Source organism: Chanodichthys erythropterus, chromosome 15 (assembly GCF_024489055.1).
Source record: "Chanodichthys erythropterus isolate Z2021 chromosome 15, ASM2448905v1, whole genome shotgun sequence".
Taxonomy (NCBI): domain Eukaryota; kingdom Metazoa; phylum Chordata; class Actinopteri; order Cypriniformes; family Xenocyprididae; genus Chanodichthys; species Chanodichthys erythropterus.
In genome coordinates, this window is record NC_090235.1 from 9248627 (window position 1) to 9268934 (window position 20308).

At 35.6% G+C, this 20308-nt stretch overlaps 1 protein-coding gene across 2 annotated transcripts in view; it reads right to left on the bottom strand.

The window, feature by feature from the left end:
• trappc9 (trafficking protein particle complex subunit 9) overlaps positions 1-20308 on the bottom strand; it is a 243329-nt gene that overhangs the window by 112909 nt on the left and 110112 nt on the right. For both annotated transcript variants that reach the window (XM_067411133.1, XM_067411132.1), the window contains one exon: positions 17185-17303. In XM_067411133.1, coding sequence (XP_067267234.1) covers positions 17185-17303 — 119 coding nt within the window. The remainder of the gene's footprint in view (positions 1-17184; positions 17304-20308) is intronic.

Consider the following 20308-nt stretch of genomic DNA (forward strand, 5'->3'; position numbering starts at 1 on the left):
ATTTACAAACATGAATGAATGAATGAATGAATGAATGAATGTATGAGCGAACAAAGATGTATCAATGAATGAGACCATGAATGAACGAATGAACTAACAAATAAACTAAAAGGATTTCCAAAGAAAGAATGGAAAACCAGTATATAAAGGGAGAATAATGAACAAACTTACAAATTAATGAACTTACAAACATGAATGAATGAATGAATGAATGAATGAATGAATGAATGAATGAATGAATGAATGAATGAATGAATTAAGCAGCAGGCAGACTCAGTTCTTGGATGTATTGAGTGTGAAATAAGAACTTTAGTTTTTATAAACACACAACAAACAAAGACCTTCAGGATGAAACGGATGAATCTTGAAGAGCTCCAGCGGGAGGCGTGAAGGTGAGCGCAAAATCTCCTCAGAGTATCATAAGCTTTCAGACGGCCCTAATATCACTGCTGCACCGCTGGAATATTAACCAGGAGAAATATTCTGCTCATGCAAACGCAGTCGTTCGTTTAACCCTTCTGAAGTGTCTGCTGCCCCTCAGTCATGTCCTAACGATTATTAAGGCCACAGAGTTTTACGGCTTACAAGAAGAGGATGTGAAATCCAATACACTTCATAAAGATCTCTGACATTTTCATTTACATCCTCACACTCAAGCTCCTAACAGACCATTACCATAGAGAGCCAGAGAGACAGAGTCTTTAAAGCTTTTGCAATGTTTACTTCAATAGTCATGCTAATAAATCGACACGAAATTGAAACTGAACTAAATTGAGATAAAAGGGAAAGTTAAAGAGTTAACAGACTGTATCAGAGAGTGGGGTAGAGAACTAGTCCAGGCCATTTTATTGTGATGTCATCAGTTTCATATTATCCAATTAGAAATATTCAAGTTTTTAATGTTGTTTATATGTCTATGTGGTGTTTTTAATATGCTTTAACACAAACCATGTGCAAATTCATAAGTCAACACGATGGCTGAGTATTTTCTTCTTAAAACTGCAGTGAAAAAAGGATTGCTGTTGTTTGTGATGTCACAAACTATCTTTTAACCAATCACGTCAACGTGCTGGCAGGCTTTAGCATATTAATAGCGAACTAGCAGGGGAGTCAGAAAAGCCAGGTTATCCCGGTATATTTTAAAATCGTGTAGATTTAGCAATATGGCGGGTGTATGATGTATATTATGATGTTATGATGAACTATATGCCTTTCTCCACTGATGTTCTGAGTTATTCACAGAGTTTCTAAGGAGACTGATTGTTAGAAGGCATCTGTCTGACTCTGACATGGTGAACGGGAATGTTATGGGTTCAGTGTTGTAAAGAGCGATACCGTTGTGCAGTGTTGTGCAGAGTGGATCTCTGAGCTCACTTGAGCAAGTGGAGGCAGGGCTAATTTGCATATTCATTGATCTGCGCATTTTAAATGAGGCAAGGGTGTAGAGTTACATTCAAGCTTTTTTAAGGCAATTTTCACAGGAAAAAAAAAACAAAACATTTAAATAAGTCATTTTGGTGATCAAAGATGAGTTTTAAGGGATACAATTATTGACTTATGGTCTCTTCCTGTCTAAGTGGGCAGTTTTTTTAATCAGAATAAACTGCAGTATGAACTACAGAACTAATGTAGAGCAGGAGAAGGACTTTGAGAGGTGTTTCAGGGTTTTTATGGTCTATTTCTCAGATAGGCTGAATAAGAGATGTGTATGTACGTGTGGTCAGATCCAGATAACAACAGGTTATCAGATGTGTTTATCAGCACTGGCCTCTAGTGACCTTTATGTTGTAAAAGCAGGTCTCTATGGCATCATGTTACCCTTACGCACACACACACACACACACACACACACAAACACGTGGGATCACTGGTTGTTCAGTGCTGATTCTGGTCGACATGGCCAGTGACAGATAGTGATGTGATGAGGTTGTGTCCAGTGCTGCAACGATGCTAAGAAAAGGTTAACGTTATGCAAATGAGCAGTGAAGCGATGCAGCAAATCACAAGATATACTGTAGTCGAGTGACAACTTCATGGAGATTATATACAAAATACAAGTAAATAATTAAAAACTATACATGCAAAACATCATCAGAAAGTGTTACAATTTTGAGTTTCATAACATGCATGACTTGCACATTTATTATTAGCAACAAGAAATATGAATACATATTCAATTGTATTTGGATTGGATTTTCAGCATCATTACTCCAGCCTTCAGTGTCACATGATCCTTCGGAAATCATTCTAATATGCTGGTTTGCTGTTCAAGAAAGATTTATTATTATTATCATCAATGTTGAAAACAGTTGTGCTGCTTCATATTTTGTTTCCTGATACATTCTTTGAACAGCATTTATTTGAAATGTAAATCTTTTATAACATTATAATGTTTTTAGTGTCACTTTTGATCAATTGAATGCCTCCTTACTGAATAAAAATATACATTTCTTTAAAGAAAAACAAAATATCATCAACAAAGTGAATTCTAAATAAAGCTCCTAAAGCCTTAAGCAGAAGTCAAAAGTGTAACATTGCCTAAACAATTCAGTTCAGTAATGTATGAACGGCGTAAGGGTTAGTTGTTTCAAACAACGATTTCAATTGTTAACCCTAAGAATGAGCAATGATAATAGTGATGAAGCAAACAGAGCACATGCAAACCTTGCTCTCTCAGTGACAATCTGCTGCCACACACACAGACACAATGACAGCCAAGAAACCAGCTGTTCATGCACAACACACACACGCACACACACGTTGGCATCCACGTAAAACACAAACAAGCCAGACTGAGCCATCCATCAAATCACACACACGCATGACTGAGTGAATGTGTGTATGTATGTGTGTGTGTGTGTGTGTGTGTGTGTGTGTGTGTGTGTGTGTGTGTGTGTGTGTGTGTGTGTGTGTGTGTGTGTGTGTGGAAGCATATGGAAGTCTGTTCAGTCTGGTTAGCCAGATTACACACATGGACTGAGATGCACACAGCATTAAGATATGCTGAAAGTCACAATCATCCATCTATCTATCCATCTATCCATTTGTAATATTGTAAATATATATATATATATATATATATATATATATATATATATATATATATATATATATATATATATATATATATATATTTACAGTTCAGTGAGGCAAATGTTAATTCAGACTAAACTAATTCATTGAAGGAGTCATCAGACTGATTCAAAACAATTCCTGAGTTTATGTGTCTTTTATAATAATTAATTTAAACAAAATAATCATGCAGTATGTATGTTTGTTTTTGGGTGCAACTCAATAGAAAGACTTTTCTTATTTTTTATCCAATTAAATCCAATACAGCATGCAAACTCACATTTGCAACTTATTTTGCAGTGCTGTTAGAAATTCAGCAGCAGTGGAGGCCTTCAGAAAACACTTGGCAGACACACTTACTCTACATAGACACTCAAAACAAACAAACAAATGAGCACACACACACACACACACACACACACACACACACTTATTCATTGACACTCAAAACACACAAACAAATGCATACACACACATTTTCACAAAAATGCAGAACAACACAGTGATCTGAGGTAAGTCCAGTCACAACTCTGATGAGAGAGTAAGTTTAAGTTAAGTCTGTGGTAATTATAACTATTTACGTAGAAGTCTATGGCATGTCCTGATTCAGACAGCTAGGTAACGGTGTGCGCATGTGTTTCGTTCCTTGAGGGTTGATGCCACCCATATAAAACTATGAAAATGCCAAGCTCGCCTGTTGCTAAGATACGATTGTATTCTTTGTGCCACTGTAGGCACTTAAAGTTGGAACAAACAAATAGACACACACACATACACAACTGTGTGTGTGTGTTCTAACAGACAAACCCCACAAAACTAGTCCTAAATAAAACCATGTACATTTTGAACACACACACACACACACACACACACACACACACACACACACACACACACACACACACACACACACACACACACACACACACACACACACACACACACACACACACACACACACACACACACACACACACACACACACACACTCCAGCGCTGTGCAGTGTTGCTAGTGTTTCCATGGAGACGCAGATGGTGCGTTCAGAGTCTCGATGGAGTTTCGCTGTATTTATTTTCAGACCTGCCACTTTTAGTTTTCGTTTAACGTCTGTCTTAAATGGCTTTCTGTCTCCTGATTGGCTAAAACATAAATGTGAGCCCATATTAAATGGCTTTTTCCCCTTGAGGTCCACTTATAAATGTTAGTCTAGTTTCTGAACAAAAAAAAAGGCAAAGTTTAGTTTTTCATGAGCATTTTCCTCCCTCTCTCTGATTTTTTTTTAAAAAAAGGTTTGTTTTAAGAAACACTTCATTTACAGGTGAAATGAGCAACTGCACCATGTGACATCCAATCATAAATCATAAATTCAGATATCATACACTACAGAAGTTGAGAACAGCTCAGTGTCAGTAAATGTTCTATTTGAAGTAGAAAGCAATTTTGCATACATAGATGACGAATACAGTCAGTCACAGGTAATCCACACTCCAAACAAGAAGGGGGCGCACAAGGTAATGCAACCCTGTTTGCTCATGGCCACAACAGGGAAAAAGCAGAGGAAGAAGAGCTGATCTATGCACCAAACCAAAACAAGAGTTCAGATTGCACGCAAGAGCTTGCCAGTAGCCTATACGCTGAGGTTTGATTCAATTTTGTAACACGCTCCATGCACTTTACGGATAGGAAACCGGGACGGCAGAAAGCGGCATTGTGTTTGTTTTCTTTATTTTAAAAAAGCACAATGTTTTGTTTTTATTTTGAGTGTATGCAAATAAATGTACAAATAAAGTGTAAACAGTTTTGCATTATGTATTACTTTTATCTTTATGATCATAAATAACAGAGTATTTTTAAGTTGAGAAAACTAAAATTCTTTAGGTGCTCCCTACTCTCCCACCTCTCATACTCATTGAGTCCAGTTTAACGTGATTCACTATCACCTGTGGGGCTGGGAGGGGCAGCTGGGGCAGTTAAATGCTGTGAAGAGCGAAAGTGATGTGATCACTCAGAGGAGAGATGAGACAGAGCGAGAGGAAGAAAGAGAGAGGAGAAGATCCGTATCAGCAGCTGGAGTCGTGCCTGTATGTGTGTGTCTGGCAGCTCATCTGTGAGATGATGTATGGCAGTTATTCTGTAGCTCTGACTACTGTGTAAGCACTTTCAGCAGCCAACCGCAGGGAAACACACACACACACGGATGGGCACGAGAAGATGCACTTTACGCTTCACCCCTCTATCAAAAGCGCAGAAAGTAATAATACATTTGAAGTGTGTTTGTGTGTTTGTGTGTTTGTGTGTGTGTGTGTGTGTGTGTGCTTTGACTCCAACAACATTAGAAATCAAAACCCTTACTGGCTGAAGTGGAAAATAAAGGAGCTTTACTATTCAGTGAGAAGTGACATTAGATGCACATGCTAATTTAGCAGTGCAACCAAGTGTAAATGCAACCAGGTCTTCTAAAGATCATCTTAGCAGGACCTACATAAACAAATGGGAAAGACATAAGAATGAATTCAGTTTAAAGTCAACATGAAATCAAAATTGATCCAGTTTACGTTTTTATCAAAAAATATCCAATCTTATTGTGCCTATTAGTGCATATTATATTATATTATATTATATTATATTATATTATATTATATTATATTATATTAGATTAGATTAGATTATATTAGATTATATTATAAATAGCATAAAACAATAAATAGCAGTATAGACTAATTAATATTGTAAAATATTTTGTACAATTTAAAATAAATATTTTCTGTTTCAATACATTTTAAAATATAAATTGTTTATTTGATGCAAAGCTGAATTTTCAGCATCATTACTCCAGTCTTCAGTGTCACATGATCCTTCAGACATCATTCTAATATGCTGATTTGCTGCTCAAGAAACATTCTTCTTATTATAAATGATTTTTTTTTTAACAATATATGTCTTTACTGTCACTTTTGAACAATTTAATGCCTCCTTGCTGAAAAAAAGTATTAATTTCTTAAAAAAAAATCTTACTGACACCAAACTTTTAATTGTACCACCACATTGTTTCATTTACTTCATATAAGCAATATCAAACTACGTTTTACCTTCATAACATCCCTATAGTGAGATTTAGCCAAGTTTAGCTCACTTCTGTGGACAACTTGGTACCAAAAGTATTGCTACATAAACACACACATCCACCGTTAGAAAGCCTCCAGGTGCAGCGTGACTCATTTCTGGAGTCTGTGGTGGAAATATCTACTCACATCACTGATGTGTTTGGTCTTTAGAGCTTTGAATTAAAGACACACCGGCCTGAAGGAGAACAAGTCTGTGTTTCATTCATATCATTAATGTATGACTTTCTTTCTTTCTTTCTTTCAAGTTTCAACAAAGAAAGAAAGAAAGAAAGAAAGAAAGAAAGAAAGAAAGAAAGAAAGAAAGAAAGAAAGAAAGAAAGAAAGAAAGACAGACAGACAGACAGACAGACAGACAGACAGACAGACAGACAAGAAAGAAAGAAAGACAGACAGACAGACAGACAGACAGACAAGAAAGAAAGAAAGAAAGAAAGAAAGAAAGAAAGAAAGAAAGAAAGAAAGAAAGAAAGAAAGACAGACAGACAACAGACAGACAAAAAGGAAGGAAAGACAGACAGACTGACAGACAGAAAGACAAAAAGAAGGAAAGACAGAAAGAAAGACAGACAAAAAGGAAGGAAAGACAGACAGACAAAAAAGGAAGGAAAGAAAGACAGACAGACAGAAAGACAGACAGACAAAAATGAATGAAATACAAAAAGAAAGACAGACAGACAGAAAGACAAAAAGGAAGGAAAGAAGGAAAGACAGACAGACAGAAAGACAAAAAGAAGGAAAGACAGATAGACAACAGACAGACAGACAAAAAGAAAGACAGACAGACAGACAAAAAGGAAGGAAAGAAAGACAGAAAGACAGACAAAAAGGAAGGAAAGACAGACAGACAGACAAAAAGTAAGGAAAGACAGACAGACAAAAAGTAAGGAAAGACAGACAGACAAAAAGTAAGGAAAGACAGACAGACAAAAAGGAAGGAAAGAAAGACAGACAGACAGACAGACAGAAAGACAAAAGGAAGGAAAGACAGACAGACAGAGACTGACAGACAAAAAAGACAGACAGACAAAAAAAGAAAGAAATAAAGACAGACAGCAGACAGACAGAAAGACAAAAAGAAGGAAAGACAGACAGACAAAAAAGAAAGAAAGAAAGAAAGAAAGAAAGAAAGAAAGACAAAAAGAAGTAAAGACAGACAGACAAAAAGACAGCAAACAGACAGACAGACAAAAAAGGAAAGACAGAAAGAAAGACAAAGAAAGATAGAAAGAAAGAAAGACAAAAAGTAGTAAAGACAGACAGACAAAAAGGAAGGAAGGAAGAAAGAAGTAAAGACAGACATAAAGACAGCAGACAGACAGACAGACAAAAAAGGAAAGAAAGACAAACAGACCGACAGACAAAAAAAAGAAAGAAAGAAAGAAAGAAAGACAGACAGACAAAAAGGAAATAAAGACACACAGACAGAAAGAAAGCCAGACAAAGCAAGAGAGACAGTCGAAAGAAAGAAAGAAAGAAAGAAAGAAAGAAAGAAGTAAAGACAGACAGACAAAAATACAGCAGACAGACAAAAAAAGAAAGACAAAGAAAGACAAAGAAAGAAAGAAAGAAAGAAAGAAAGAAAGAAAGAAAGAAAGAAAGAAAGAAAGAAAGAAAGATAGAAAGACAAAAAGACAGCAGACAGACAGACAAAAAGGAAGGAAGAAAGAAAGAAGTAAAGACAGACAAAAAGACAGCAGACAGACAGACAGACAAAAAGGAAGGAAAGACAGAAAGAAAGACAAAAAGGAAAGACAGACAGACAGACAGACAAAAAGGAAGGAAAGAAAGACAAACACAGACCGACAGACAAAAAAGACAGACAGACAAAAGAAAGAAAGAAAGAAAGAAAGAAAGAAAGACAGAAAGAAAGACAGAAAGAAAGACAGAAAGAAAGACAGATTTCTGAATGAACACATTTGTAGCTAGAATCTGCATTCACCTTTAACAGCTCTGACATTATGAGTTGATTTCATCAGAAGTGATCAAATCAGTGTAGTGTCACAACAAACGCAGATGCATTAGCCAAAGCTGAAGAAGTGTCATCCAGCTATCTGCACATCATGAGTGTGTGAAGATGGATAGTCAGAGCGGCATGTCAGACTTCATAAATGATGATCATTTGCTTTTAATGTTTCTGCTCATCTTCAATAAAGAAGCTCTGGATATCAGCCGCTGATGGGAAAAAGAGTGCTTTTCATTTCCTTTACATGCACAAAACAAGTAAACAAACTAATCATGAGACTAAATGATAAAATATACATGCGTGTGCGTGCGCTCGTACGGACAGACTGCAAACTCACAACCTCAGCGGAGCGTGTCGAAACCAAACAGCTTAATTTAAGAGTTTGAGCCCCGCAGGATCTATCACGAGCACATTGTGCTGTAGCGTACGCATTCACACGCAGGAGCTGTCAGGGGTCATGTGACGGCTGAAAACGAGTCATTAATCTACTGAACTGAACTCACATCAGCATTAAAACAAAACCCGTATAGATTCCCTTTCCCTCCAGTGCTATCTGAGAAATTATTAAAATGCTTCTTCACCATCTGGATGAAGAAACAACAACGTACCAGCTTCTCTAAACCAAAGGACAAAATACTGGGAAAAATACAGATGGAGGAAAAATCCTGGAAAAATAGAGAGAAAGAGAAAGGCGTGTGAGAAACACAATACAAGGATACGATTCATGTAGAGTCAAGTACAGTTTGTAAACGGTATAAAAATAAGCTGCCTTGGTTTGTGCTACTGAACTGCAACTAATGTCTAAACCCAGAAGGAATTTTCATTGTGCTGATCTTGGGAGAAAGATCTGCGGAATGAGTTTAAACATGCATGTTAAACAGTGCTAGTGTACTGCATCCACAAAACTGGTACCCAAAAGCACTACCAATTCAGCCAAATTAATCAATGAACAAACATGCAATGAGCAGTGAATGTGTATTAGTTTGTGAATGGCATGCATTCCAACTGTACGCAAATCCACTGAATCACTGCCGTTTGTCTTCGAAGAAATTGCCCTTGGCGATCAGCATGCATTCTTCACATCTCTTCAATGCCTTGACAGCAGACAGATGCATTTGGCATTCTGTGCATGTTATGTTTTGATAGTAAATCTAAAGAGATAGAAAGTATAAAAAGAACACAGGTGAATCAAACAATACTTTCCAACAAATTAAAATGCTGGGATGATCTGAATTTGAAGGTTGTACTTTGGTATTTGTGCTGGAAGCAGCCAAACACAGATTTGGCATCCCTGGAATTGGATCCAACAGCTATTTTAGTGGATGCAACGCCACATATGGCTTTAAAAGAAATGTAAGTTAGGATTTGTGTAAGTGTGTTTCTTCAACTATGGGCAATCTTTTTATTTTTTATTTTTTATTTTTTTTACTTTTTTTTTTTTTAAATAATCTGGTCAACTCCTTTCATAGCTTGCATTTATGCATCCTAAATACATCCAATTAAATATTACTTTCACACTTTTCTGAGATATATTTTGAAATATTTTTCTATTGAGCTTCATTTGTCTTTGTTTTCCATATACAAGTATACTAACTATAAACAAAATATAATAATAATAATAATTATATTAGTAATAATAATAATAATAATAATTATTATTATGTTATATTTTATATATATATATATATATATATATATATATATATATATATATATATATATATATATATATATATATATATATATATATATATATACATAAATAACGTTACTATGTGTTTGTTTTCTGTATTAAACTGTGGAAATCTGTCATAAAATACATTTTTTAGTTTAAAAATGATAATTTTGGAATATATATATATATATATATATATTTTTTTTTTTTTTTATTTATTTTTGATTTCACATATATTGTAGGATAATCTTGTACTATTTTGCCAGATACAAAGAAAAAATATATTCCAACAAATATATTCTATTCACCATCAGAGCCTCAACAGATTCTTTTTAATGTGCAATGTATGGACAGTTAATTCTTCAAAATACTAACACGAATGTACCTGTTAGTGTTTGCTGATAGTAACACTGAATAAAAAAAAAATCACATCTTATGATTTTAAAACATATTTACTTAAAATTAAGTAAATTTAGAAAACAGCAACATTACAAAAACAAATATTGAAAAATATGTTTTCAAACATGTTTTCAAAACAATTCACAGCAATATCACTGCTACATCAAATATTTAATCTATATTTCATATATTATATTATTATTATTATTATTTCATATATATTTAATCTATATTTCATTTATATTAATCAATATTTCCCCCTTACCGCTGGAAAAACTCGAAGAATCACAAACGTACATAACCGGCAGGTTTATTATGAAAAAATATAAACGTTAAAAAAATAAAAAATGAGAATCAATAAATTGTGAACAACTTACAGCCATTGTGTAAATAATATATAATCATGTATTCCATAAAAAAGTAACTGTAGTCTGATTACGAGTATTTTAAAAAGTAGTTTATTCTAATTACAAGTACTTGATTTTTGGAATCTGAATGCTTCAACAAAGTATTGAGCAAAGGCTGTGAATACTTATGTACATGTGATTTTTTTGTTTTTTATTTTTAATAAATCTGCAAAGATTTCAAACAAACTTCTTTCACGTTGTCATTATGGGGTATTGTTTGTAGAATTTTGAGGAAAATAATGAATTTAATCCCAATAAGGCTGTAACATAAAACATAAAATGTGTAACATAAAATGTGAAAAGAAGTGAAGCGCTGTGAATACTTTACAGATGCACTGTATATATAAATACACACACATGCCTGTGTATATTTAACAAAAAAATATATATTATATTTGATATAAATTATATATACTGTAAATGTATAAATATACATGTAATTCAAATGCAAATATTTCTTATATAAATACATGTATATGTGTGTATTTATATATACATAATAAATAAACAGCACACAAACATATATTATGTAAACATAGAATTTTTGGATGTGATTAATCACGATTAATCATTTGACAGCACTAATATATATGAAATGGTTGATGATTATTTAACTATTTGTGTAGATAATAATTTTTTAATTTAAAAATGTATATTGTTATGACAAATTTCTAGTTTAATACTGAAAATCTGGGACAATGGTAAAACTATAAAATCTATACATACTGTAGATATTTTAAAAGTAGCAAAAATAAATGATAAAGACAAAAATAAAAATGCTAAATTGTTATGTGTAAATTAGTATAACAGTAATAATACTGTCAATTTCTCACAACATCAATGTAAAAAAATAGTGATGCAGTTAAGCAAACACTATTGTTCAAATGTTAGGGTCTATAAGTTTTTTTTAGTTTTTTTATAATGTTACAAAATAGTTCTATTTCAAATAAATGGTGTTCTTTTCAAATATTCATCAATGAATCCTAAAAAAAAAAAAAAAAAAAAAAAAAATGTATCATGGTTTCCACAATAATATTAAAAAGCACAACTATTTTCAACACTGATAATAATAAGAAAAAAGCTCGCTCTCTCTTCTCAAACATACAAATACGCTCTCAGATATCTGACCCTAATCTTCCCTCTCCAACAGCCTCAATCCGATATTTATTATTGTGCTCGACAAGCCCAGCAGAGCAGACAGGATTCTCTTTTTCTCCTTTATCGCCCTACAGTCCCTGCCAGGACAATGAGAAAGAGAGGCAGAGGGGAAGGACTGCGCTGGAAACAGCTGAGCTGCAGACTTCTCTTCACTGTTAAGCCGTTTGAAGATAGTGAGGGCCGGGACACCATCTCTCTCTCTCTCTCTCTCTCTCTCTCTCTCTCTCTCAGTGGACAGTGTTGATAGGGTTAGGAGAGGGGAAGTGAGTGAAGACACTTCCTGTTGTGAGCTGCAGTCGGACGCTGTCAGTCAGGCAACAGAAGTGATTACCTTCAGTTCGTCCGGATTCAAACAGTTGAAGTGTCTCGGGCTGGGATATATCCTGCAGCGTCGATGTGACCTGTCACTCAACACTTTCTCCTCTCATTACTTCTTCCCTGTTCATCTTGTTTCAATTCAGGATGCATCTGTATTCTCTCACCCCGACATCCTCAAACTCTTTCTGTGTGCTGAAAACGGCACTGAATTATGCAGTGATGACAGGAGGGATGGAGGTAGATGGATTGTCAGTCTCATGGCCCGATCACACTGACAGTGATTTTGTCACTGGAGGACAGCGGGTCGCTGTAATGACGCTCGCTATTGGGCGAACCTGAGGCTGGATGTCCTGATGTTATTGGTGTGCTGCTTAACTGCAAAAATCTTTTTAAAAATGTGATCGCAAATTGCTGGTGGAAATCACATGTAATTTAATTCGACAACAAATTAGTTTTCTTGCCTCTTCAAATTAGCTTCCTGAAGTGAAAATTACTTTAAGCCTAAACCAAGAAAGACACAATTTGCTAATAGGGTGAGACAAAATAAATGCGTTTTCTTTGGTGTGCATTTTAAGTCTAAATATTTAGATTTCTCTAAAAAAAGGTTCTATTGCTTGTCAAGTAAACTGATCTTGTTTTAAGGATGTTTAGATATTTTTACCTGAAATGAGACAAAAATAGAAATACATTTCTTTTTTTGAGGTGCACTCAAGTTGTCAGAAACTTTGGGAATGAATGACCTCTAGTCTTAATGCAACTGCAGATTAATGTCAGTGTGAACAATGCTTCAGATGATGGTCCACTCCTCCATTACCAATTAGACTGATTATATCCCTTCCACTGACCCTCATTATATAAAATAATAGTAGAAAGCAGATAAACTAAACATGAATGAATGAAAGAAATTTTAACAACATTAAAAGAAAGAAGGAAACAAACGAAACAAAAGTCTGATTAAATAAAAATCTAAATCCACAAAGCATCTCAAAAAAGTCAAAACAGTGACTTAAAGTCTGTGTACATATTGTATATTTATAAACATGATCGCAAATGTAGCTTGCCTCTGATTTACTGAAAAATGAGCACTGGTCTACTCAGAAAAGAAAATCTCAAGCTGCTCAAGGAAAAAAAGAATGAAGCAGAGCTCATATAAACTAAAATATCACCAACAAGTCTACTTCAACAGCGCAAATCTGACTTCTACTAGAACTTATGGACTTCAGCACCATGGACAGACACATATGCTCTCTCATACACATACTTCAGCACCATGGACAGAGACGGACGCTCCCTCCCTCGCTCACACACAAACAAACTGCAGCACCATGGACAGAGACACACACACACACTCACTCTCACAAACTGCAGCACCATGGACAGAGACACACACACACACTCACTCTCACAAACTTCAGCACCATGGACAGAGACACACACACACACACACACTCACACAAACCTCAGCACCACACACAGAGACCATATTGGAGACACGCCTGCAAACCACAGACAGATGTAAAGGGAGAGATAGTCACTGAAGATCACAATTGCTTTTTTAAAACTGCTATACAGGACAAAAAACGTGATTCAACAAAAGGGCCAAACAAAACGTAATTTGATATGTAGTGCACACTTATGCAGAGCAGAATTAGGATAAGACTTATTAACAATAGTGCAACATTAATCCGGAAGTAAAAACTCCATTCATTTTCTCCATAGGGAAATATATTTTTTTATCAATAACTTATAAACCTTCAAAGACAAACTTACTGTGAGGTACAAGGTTGCTAATCGATGGTATTTGCTTCTATTGGAGACATGAGCCTGCATTATTTACAATGCAGAAACTTAGTTTTGAAATTTGTTTAACCAATTTTTTGGTTAAATTTTTTTTTTTAAATTGAGATTCATACATCTGAAAGCTGAATACTTTTTTAGGATAGGACAATATTTGGCTGAGATACAACTATAAAAAAAAGAAGAAAAGAAATCTAAATATTGTGAAAAATCACCTTTAAAGTTGTCCAAAGAAAGTACTTAGCAATGCATATTATAAAATAATTTTTTATATATTTACTGTAGGAAATTTACAAAATATCTTCATGGATCAGGATCTTTACTTAAAGGTACAATATGTAAAATTTTTGCAGTAAAATATCCAAAAACCACTAGGCTAGTGTGATATATTTTGTCCAGCTGATTACTAACAATATCTCTAATGTTTTCAACTACTTGTAAATCATGAGAAAATTCCCATTCTAAACAGTGACACGGGGCAGTGCAGTCGCCTGTCAATGACGCAGTTACCTTTGTTACCGCCTTTACTGACGTAGAAACCACATGACAACAGTGTCGTGGACAAATGCGGAAGTAGTGTCTAGCGTCCAGCAAACCACTAGCTTGCTTCAAGCAGTTCCTTATTTACTTCTTGCACGTTTTATGGTGGATTGTGTTAATTATTTATGGAACATAATTACTGTTTACCATCTGCCGCTGGTTCTGTCGACAAGGACAGCTCCCGTAAACTCATGACCGGAAAAGCGGAAGCGGCGCCGGCGGATGTGTCATAATAAAAGTCCCGCTGCTCGTGAGGCGTGTGTTGATCAATCGCTCCAGCTCCTCGTTCAGCTCCCGCAACACTCGGTCCTGCTCTGCTTCATACTAAACGTTAATAATCGCATCCATGAACATGAGTTCTTCCAGACTCCAATCCCTATTCTTTTGCACTGTCCGTTGAGATGGAGACCACATGTCCCAAGTTTCCGCTCTAAAACCTGGCGTCATCAAACTACGCCTTTGTTTTTAATAGGCTTCTAGCGACCTCTAGCGGAAAAAAATATCACAAATTGTACCTTTAATATCCTAATGATTTTTGGCATAAAAAGAAAACTCAATAATTTTGGCCCATACAATGTATTGTTGGCTATTGCTACAAATATGTGACTTATGACTGGTTTTGTGGTCCAGGGTCACATATATATTTTATTGCAAAATATGCATATTATATATATATATATTCATTCAAATATTGAAGTATTTCGGGGGTGTAGGGATTACATAATTTGTGGTGCTTCATGGGAGTGGGCGGAGCTAACAAACTATTTTGGCACATTTTGCTTGTTTCGACTTTTATTAATGAAATTTTCTGGACAGCAGCATGGGTAATGTAGTTTTTCACCATGAATTCTGCTGTTAAAAAAGATGATTTTAAAACTAAGTTGAAATAATGCAGGCTGATGACTTCAACAGAAGCAAATACCATCGATGTACACCCTTGTAGCTCACAGTAAGTTATACATAAATATGCTGTTTGCAGTGCATCATGGGATTGTAGTTCTTTCTATCACTAAAGGTGTTAAGTATACAATCTTGTGCTTTTGTATTTATGTCCAGTTTTCAAATACTTTTTTACGTTAAATCAAAGATTGCAATGTTATGATTCTCCTCGTAGCTGGTTGGCTTGGTTCATGACTTAAAATGCTTCAATTGAGATTTTTCTGAAATCCTTATGAGAGAAATGAATGGAAAAAATACTTCTGGAACCAACACCACAGAAGAAGTGGGCAGACACTATTACACTCTATAGACCCTTTTACTGTTTGTACACAATGATGACGCGCGCATTTTGGCAACGGAAGTGGTGTTGTTCCCCACAGGTTCTAACGTGTTAGCAACTCCGAAAGTGATATATATATATATATCTATATCTATATATATATATATATCTATATCTATATCTATATCTATATCTATATCTATATATATCTATATATATATATATATATATATATATATATATATCTATATATCTATATATCTATATATATCTATATATATCTATATATATATATATAGATATATATATATATATATATATATATATATATATACATATATATATATATCTATATACAGCTTCACGAGCGGATTAAGCAACACAGACAGATAAAGTTATTTTAAAAAGTTGACTATATCAAATGGTATCCGGCTATCAGATAGTCGAGTGGATAGAAGACGTTAGCAGATGGCCAAATACAGTTGCCAGATATATATACATAAACCAGGGCTCTCAAGTTTTAAAGACAGGCAAGAATGACAAATATCCAACAACATGACATGATTTTTAAAGTGACCAATAACATCGACGATGTAATACACTATAATTTATTTAGTACTAATAAAATTATTAAGCCTATTTGGAGAGATGTTTAATGTGACAAAATGTCAGTCATCGTGTGATAACGAAAATATAACTAGGTCTAGACTACTGAGCAGGTGTTTTCAGTGAAAAACTGTTGACTAAGTTCAGACATTATCTGGGAAACATTCTCTAACAGCAGTCAAGTTGTCATTGTTTGTGTCAAACAAGAAGTGAATTTGTTGTAACATTAAAATAGGAGATCATGACTTATTCTGTGCTCAAAGTGATGCTCAGAGCTCAAGTGTTTTCCTCTGTGGGTGAACGAGGATGATGGTGAACAATTCCAGGATATGTTTTTTTTTCATTGGTTGTTGCTTTAAATCTTACCCAGATACAATAGTGCTATTTTCTGATTGGCTACTGTGTAGCCTCTTTTTTTTTTTTTTGATTGGCTGATAATTGGCAGGCTACTCCAGGGGAGACGCGCTTGATTCTTGCCCGGCGCAGCGGCATATTAAATATATGAAAAATAGTTTTTCTGCGTGAGAAATACAATGTGTGGCGGGAGTGCGTGACAAAAGACCGAAATGAGTGACTGTCACGCTCAGTGCGTTACACTTGAGAGCCCTGAAAAACTTTCAGAGTTGCTAAAACGTTAAAACCAATAGGCAACAACACCACTTCCGTTGCCAAAATGTGCGTGCAACTATTTGATCACGTGGGCTGTAAAAGGGTCTATAAGACTTGAATGTGGGTGGAGCATTTCAGTGTGATGTCACAATTAGAACCCAAGTAACCATCAAAACATCCTCACACCTACCTAGTACACTAACATGTGTCCTACAGTAATGAAGTATGATATAGCTCTACAGCAGAGCGTGGGCAGAAAAATAAAGCGTGCATAGCTAGAGGATAGAATTCCTACCTTGACGTGATTGTATTCGTTCTTGTTGGCGTCAGTGCCGACTGGTTTATTTTCGGAGCGTGGCTTTAGGACCTGCCGCAGCGGGCTGGAGACAGGCAGACCTGTTACACTGATACCATCTGAAACCACACAACAATATCCATTAAACATACGGCACACATGAACACAGCAGCCAGAGAGGCCTGAGAAACACAGAGCGAGGAGGCAGAAGGGGAAGTGGAAAGAGAGATCACTATCTTCTATGACTTATGTGAAGAGGGGAATTATTATACAGCCATAATTCCTCACATTCAGAGGCTGTGAACATTGCTCAAATGCGTTCCTCTCCACCTCTCTCTCCATCCACCTTTCTATCTCTCAGCGCATCTGTTTGTCCGGTGTTTAGTGCTCGAAATAAAATTAAAATCCATAACGTGACAGTTTGAAATATGATGAGGTGGAAAAGCTTGGTAATAAATAAGGCGACGGAGTACGTCTGCTGCAGTGGATCTCTGGAACACACTCAGGTGGATACATTTTATCTCTCCAGCACATACGGATAATGGAATAAACTTATAAACGCACACACAAATTCATTCAAGCAAGTAACATCCTCGGTTATTTTTAGAAACGGGACATAAATATGACGAATGAAACTTTCATCAACAGAGTCTTAAACAGTGCCGACTGCAGGAATGGCCTGAAAGCCTGCAAGAACACAAAAACACAAAACTGAAGAACGCAAATGTGCAACATCAGCTGCTGTAGGGATGGCTGATATATGACATATTCATGATATATCTGCAATTGTTTTTCTGCTTATGTATAATTAAGCAACATTGTGATGATTTTACCATGTTATTTGGACAATACATTTCTTATAGATTGTGTCAGTATCGTTTTGAGAGTTCTGAAGGATTAGTTCACTTTAAAATTAAAATTACCCCAAGCTTTACTCACCCTCAAGCTACCCTAGGTGTATATAACCTTCTTCTTTCTGATGAACACAATCGGAGTTATATTGATAAATATCCTGAAGCATCCGAGCTTTATAATGGCAGTAAATGGAACCAATGAGTATGAAGCTCAAGAAAGTGCATCCATCCACATCCATCCATCATAAACGTACTCCACACGGCTCGGGGGGTTAATAAAGGCCTTCTGAAGCAAAGCGATGCGTTTGTGTAAAAAAAAAAAAAAAAAAATCCATATTTAACAAGTTATGAAATAAAATATCTAGCTTCCGCCAGACAGCCTTCCATATTCAACTTAAGTTGCGCTTTTTTGTAAGTTGTTTTCGTAAGTTGAATACGAATACAAATATATATACTTACTTTCCGTAAGTTAAATACCAAACAGATCTCACTCTCAATTTACTACAATAGTAGGAAAAATAAAAACTATGATAGATCTGTTTGGTTCCTGACATTGTTCCAAAAATCTTCCATTGTGTTCAGCAGAACAAAGAAATTTATACAGGTTTGGAACTACTTGAGGGTGAGTAAATGATGACAGAATTTCCGTTTTAGGGTGAACTATCCCTTTAATTGTCTTTTATCACTTGGAAAATACATTATAGTGCTGGGCGGTATGACCAAAAATATATATCACGGTATTTTTCAAAATTATATCGGTTTCACGGTATATGACGGTATTTTTTTCCCCTATGCATGACCAGACGTTAACCACATTTTCTACTGATTGAGAGAGGAAATACTGCAGTAGATTGACTAGAATGCCCCGTTTTACTGTCATGATGAGTGAATATTGTAGAAAAATTCCACACTAGAGTTAATACAGGTTTACAAAGCCTCACAAAATGATGCTGTGGGGAGACAACAACCAATAAAACACAGACCTGCAACACACTCGACACATGAATATTAAAATATGACCATGGAGATAGAGAAAAAAAAAAAAAAAAAAAAAAAGTTGAGGGCACCTTAAGCATTACAAAAATCTAACCCTATACAACAACAAACTGCCAAAATGAGAGAAAGACGCGGAAGAACATTTAAACCGTCTAAGGATATTTTCAGTCCATTTAAGAGCACTACAGTCTCTAAACAAATGACACACGTAACTTTAACACAGAAAGAATAAAGCAGTTAAATTTTTGCCCATTCTTTGAATTGTCAGTCTATTTATTAACTTACATCGTCTTCTGTGCGCCAAAATAACCCATCGTGTCATCGCGGCCGTGATCAAACGTACAGTTCAGTGACCTTTGCATAACGTTACATTTCATTTGAAGAAGACGTGATGAAATATGTGCACATACATGCTGCTGGTTCAGGTTTAGAGAACTAGAGTATATGAAATAGGTCCATAAAAAACCTTGCTTCCGTCTATATAATATGATCCATGTGGAGAACGTTGTTAATCTCATCACGGCGCTCTGCGCAGAAACCGCTCTCTCTTTCGCGCGCCGCGTGTAGTTTGAATTCTTCGCTGTAATCAAGGGCTGAATCCGAAATCGCCCCCTATAACCTCTAATAGGGCATTATTTGAGGGGACAGCCATTTGTAGTGGTGTCCGAAACCATAGTGGACGTTATTGAGTGCACTCATTCAATCTCACATTGAACCACAATAACGAGTGTACAGCTGACGTAACGTTAAACACAACGGCTGTCCGAAGTCACTCACTCATTTTCATTCACTCTTTCAAGTGAACAATATAAGTGGATAATGTAGGGAATAGTGAATGAGGCTTTAGGGGGTGATTTCGGACTTACCATAGGCTGTGATGCAATCTCAGCTGTGCTCTCACTACAGTGCAACAGTGAAACGGGACGCTCTTAAACCGTGATGGGCTGCGCTGCGTTTCGAACGTTGGTTAAGCGACACATACCGGTATTGCGGTATCATCAAAATTTATATCATAACAAAAATAAATACTGGTATTCGGTATGAACCGGTATACTGCCCAGCACTAATACATTATAGTCAAAAGGTTGCAAAAAAAAAACAAAACAACAACTAATAAATAAAAGTTTAAATAAAAGCATTTAAAAGCATAAAAGCATGAATAAAAGCTATACTGAAACATGTAGGTTGCATTGCCTGCCACACAGAGCCATTGCTCTAATGAAGGTCTTTCTGTTGTGGTGACATTTCTGGATTTGACCTGCTTTGACTCTGTC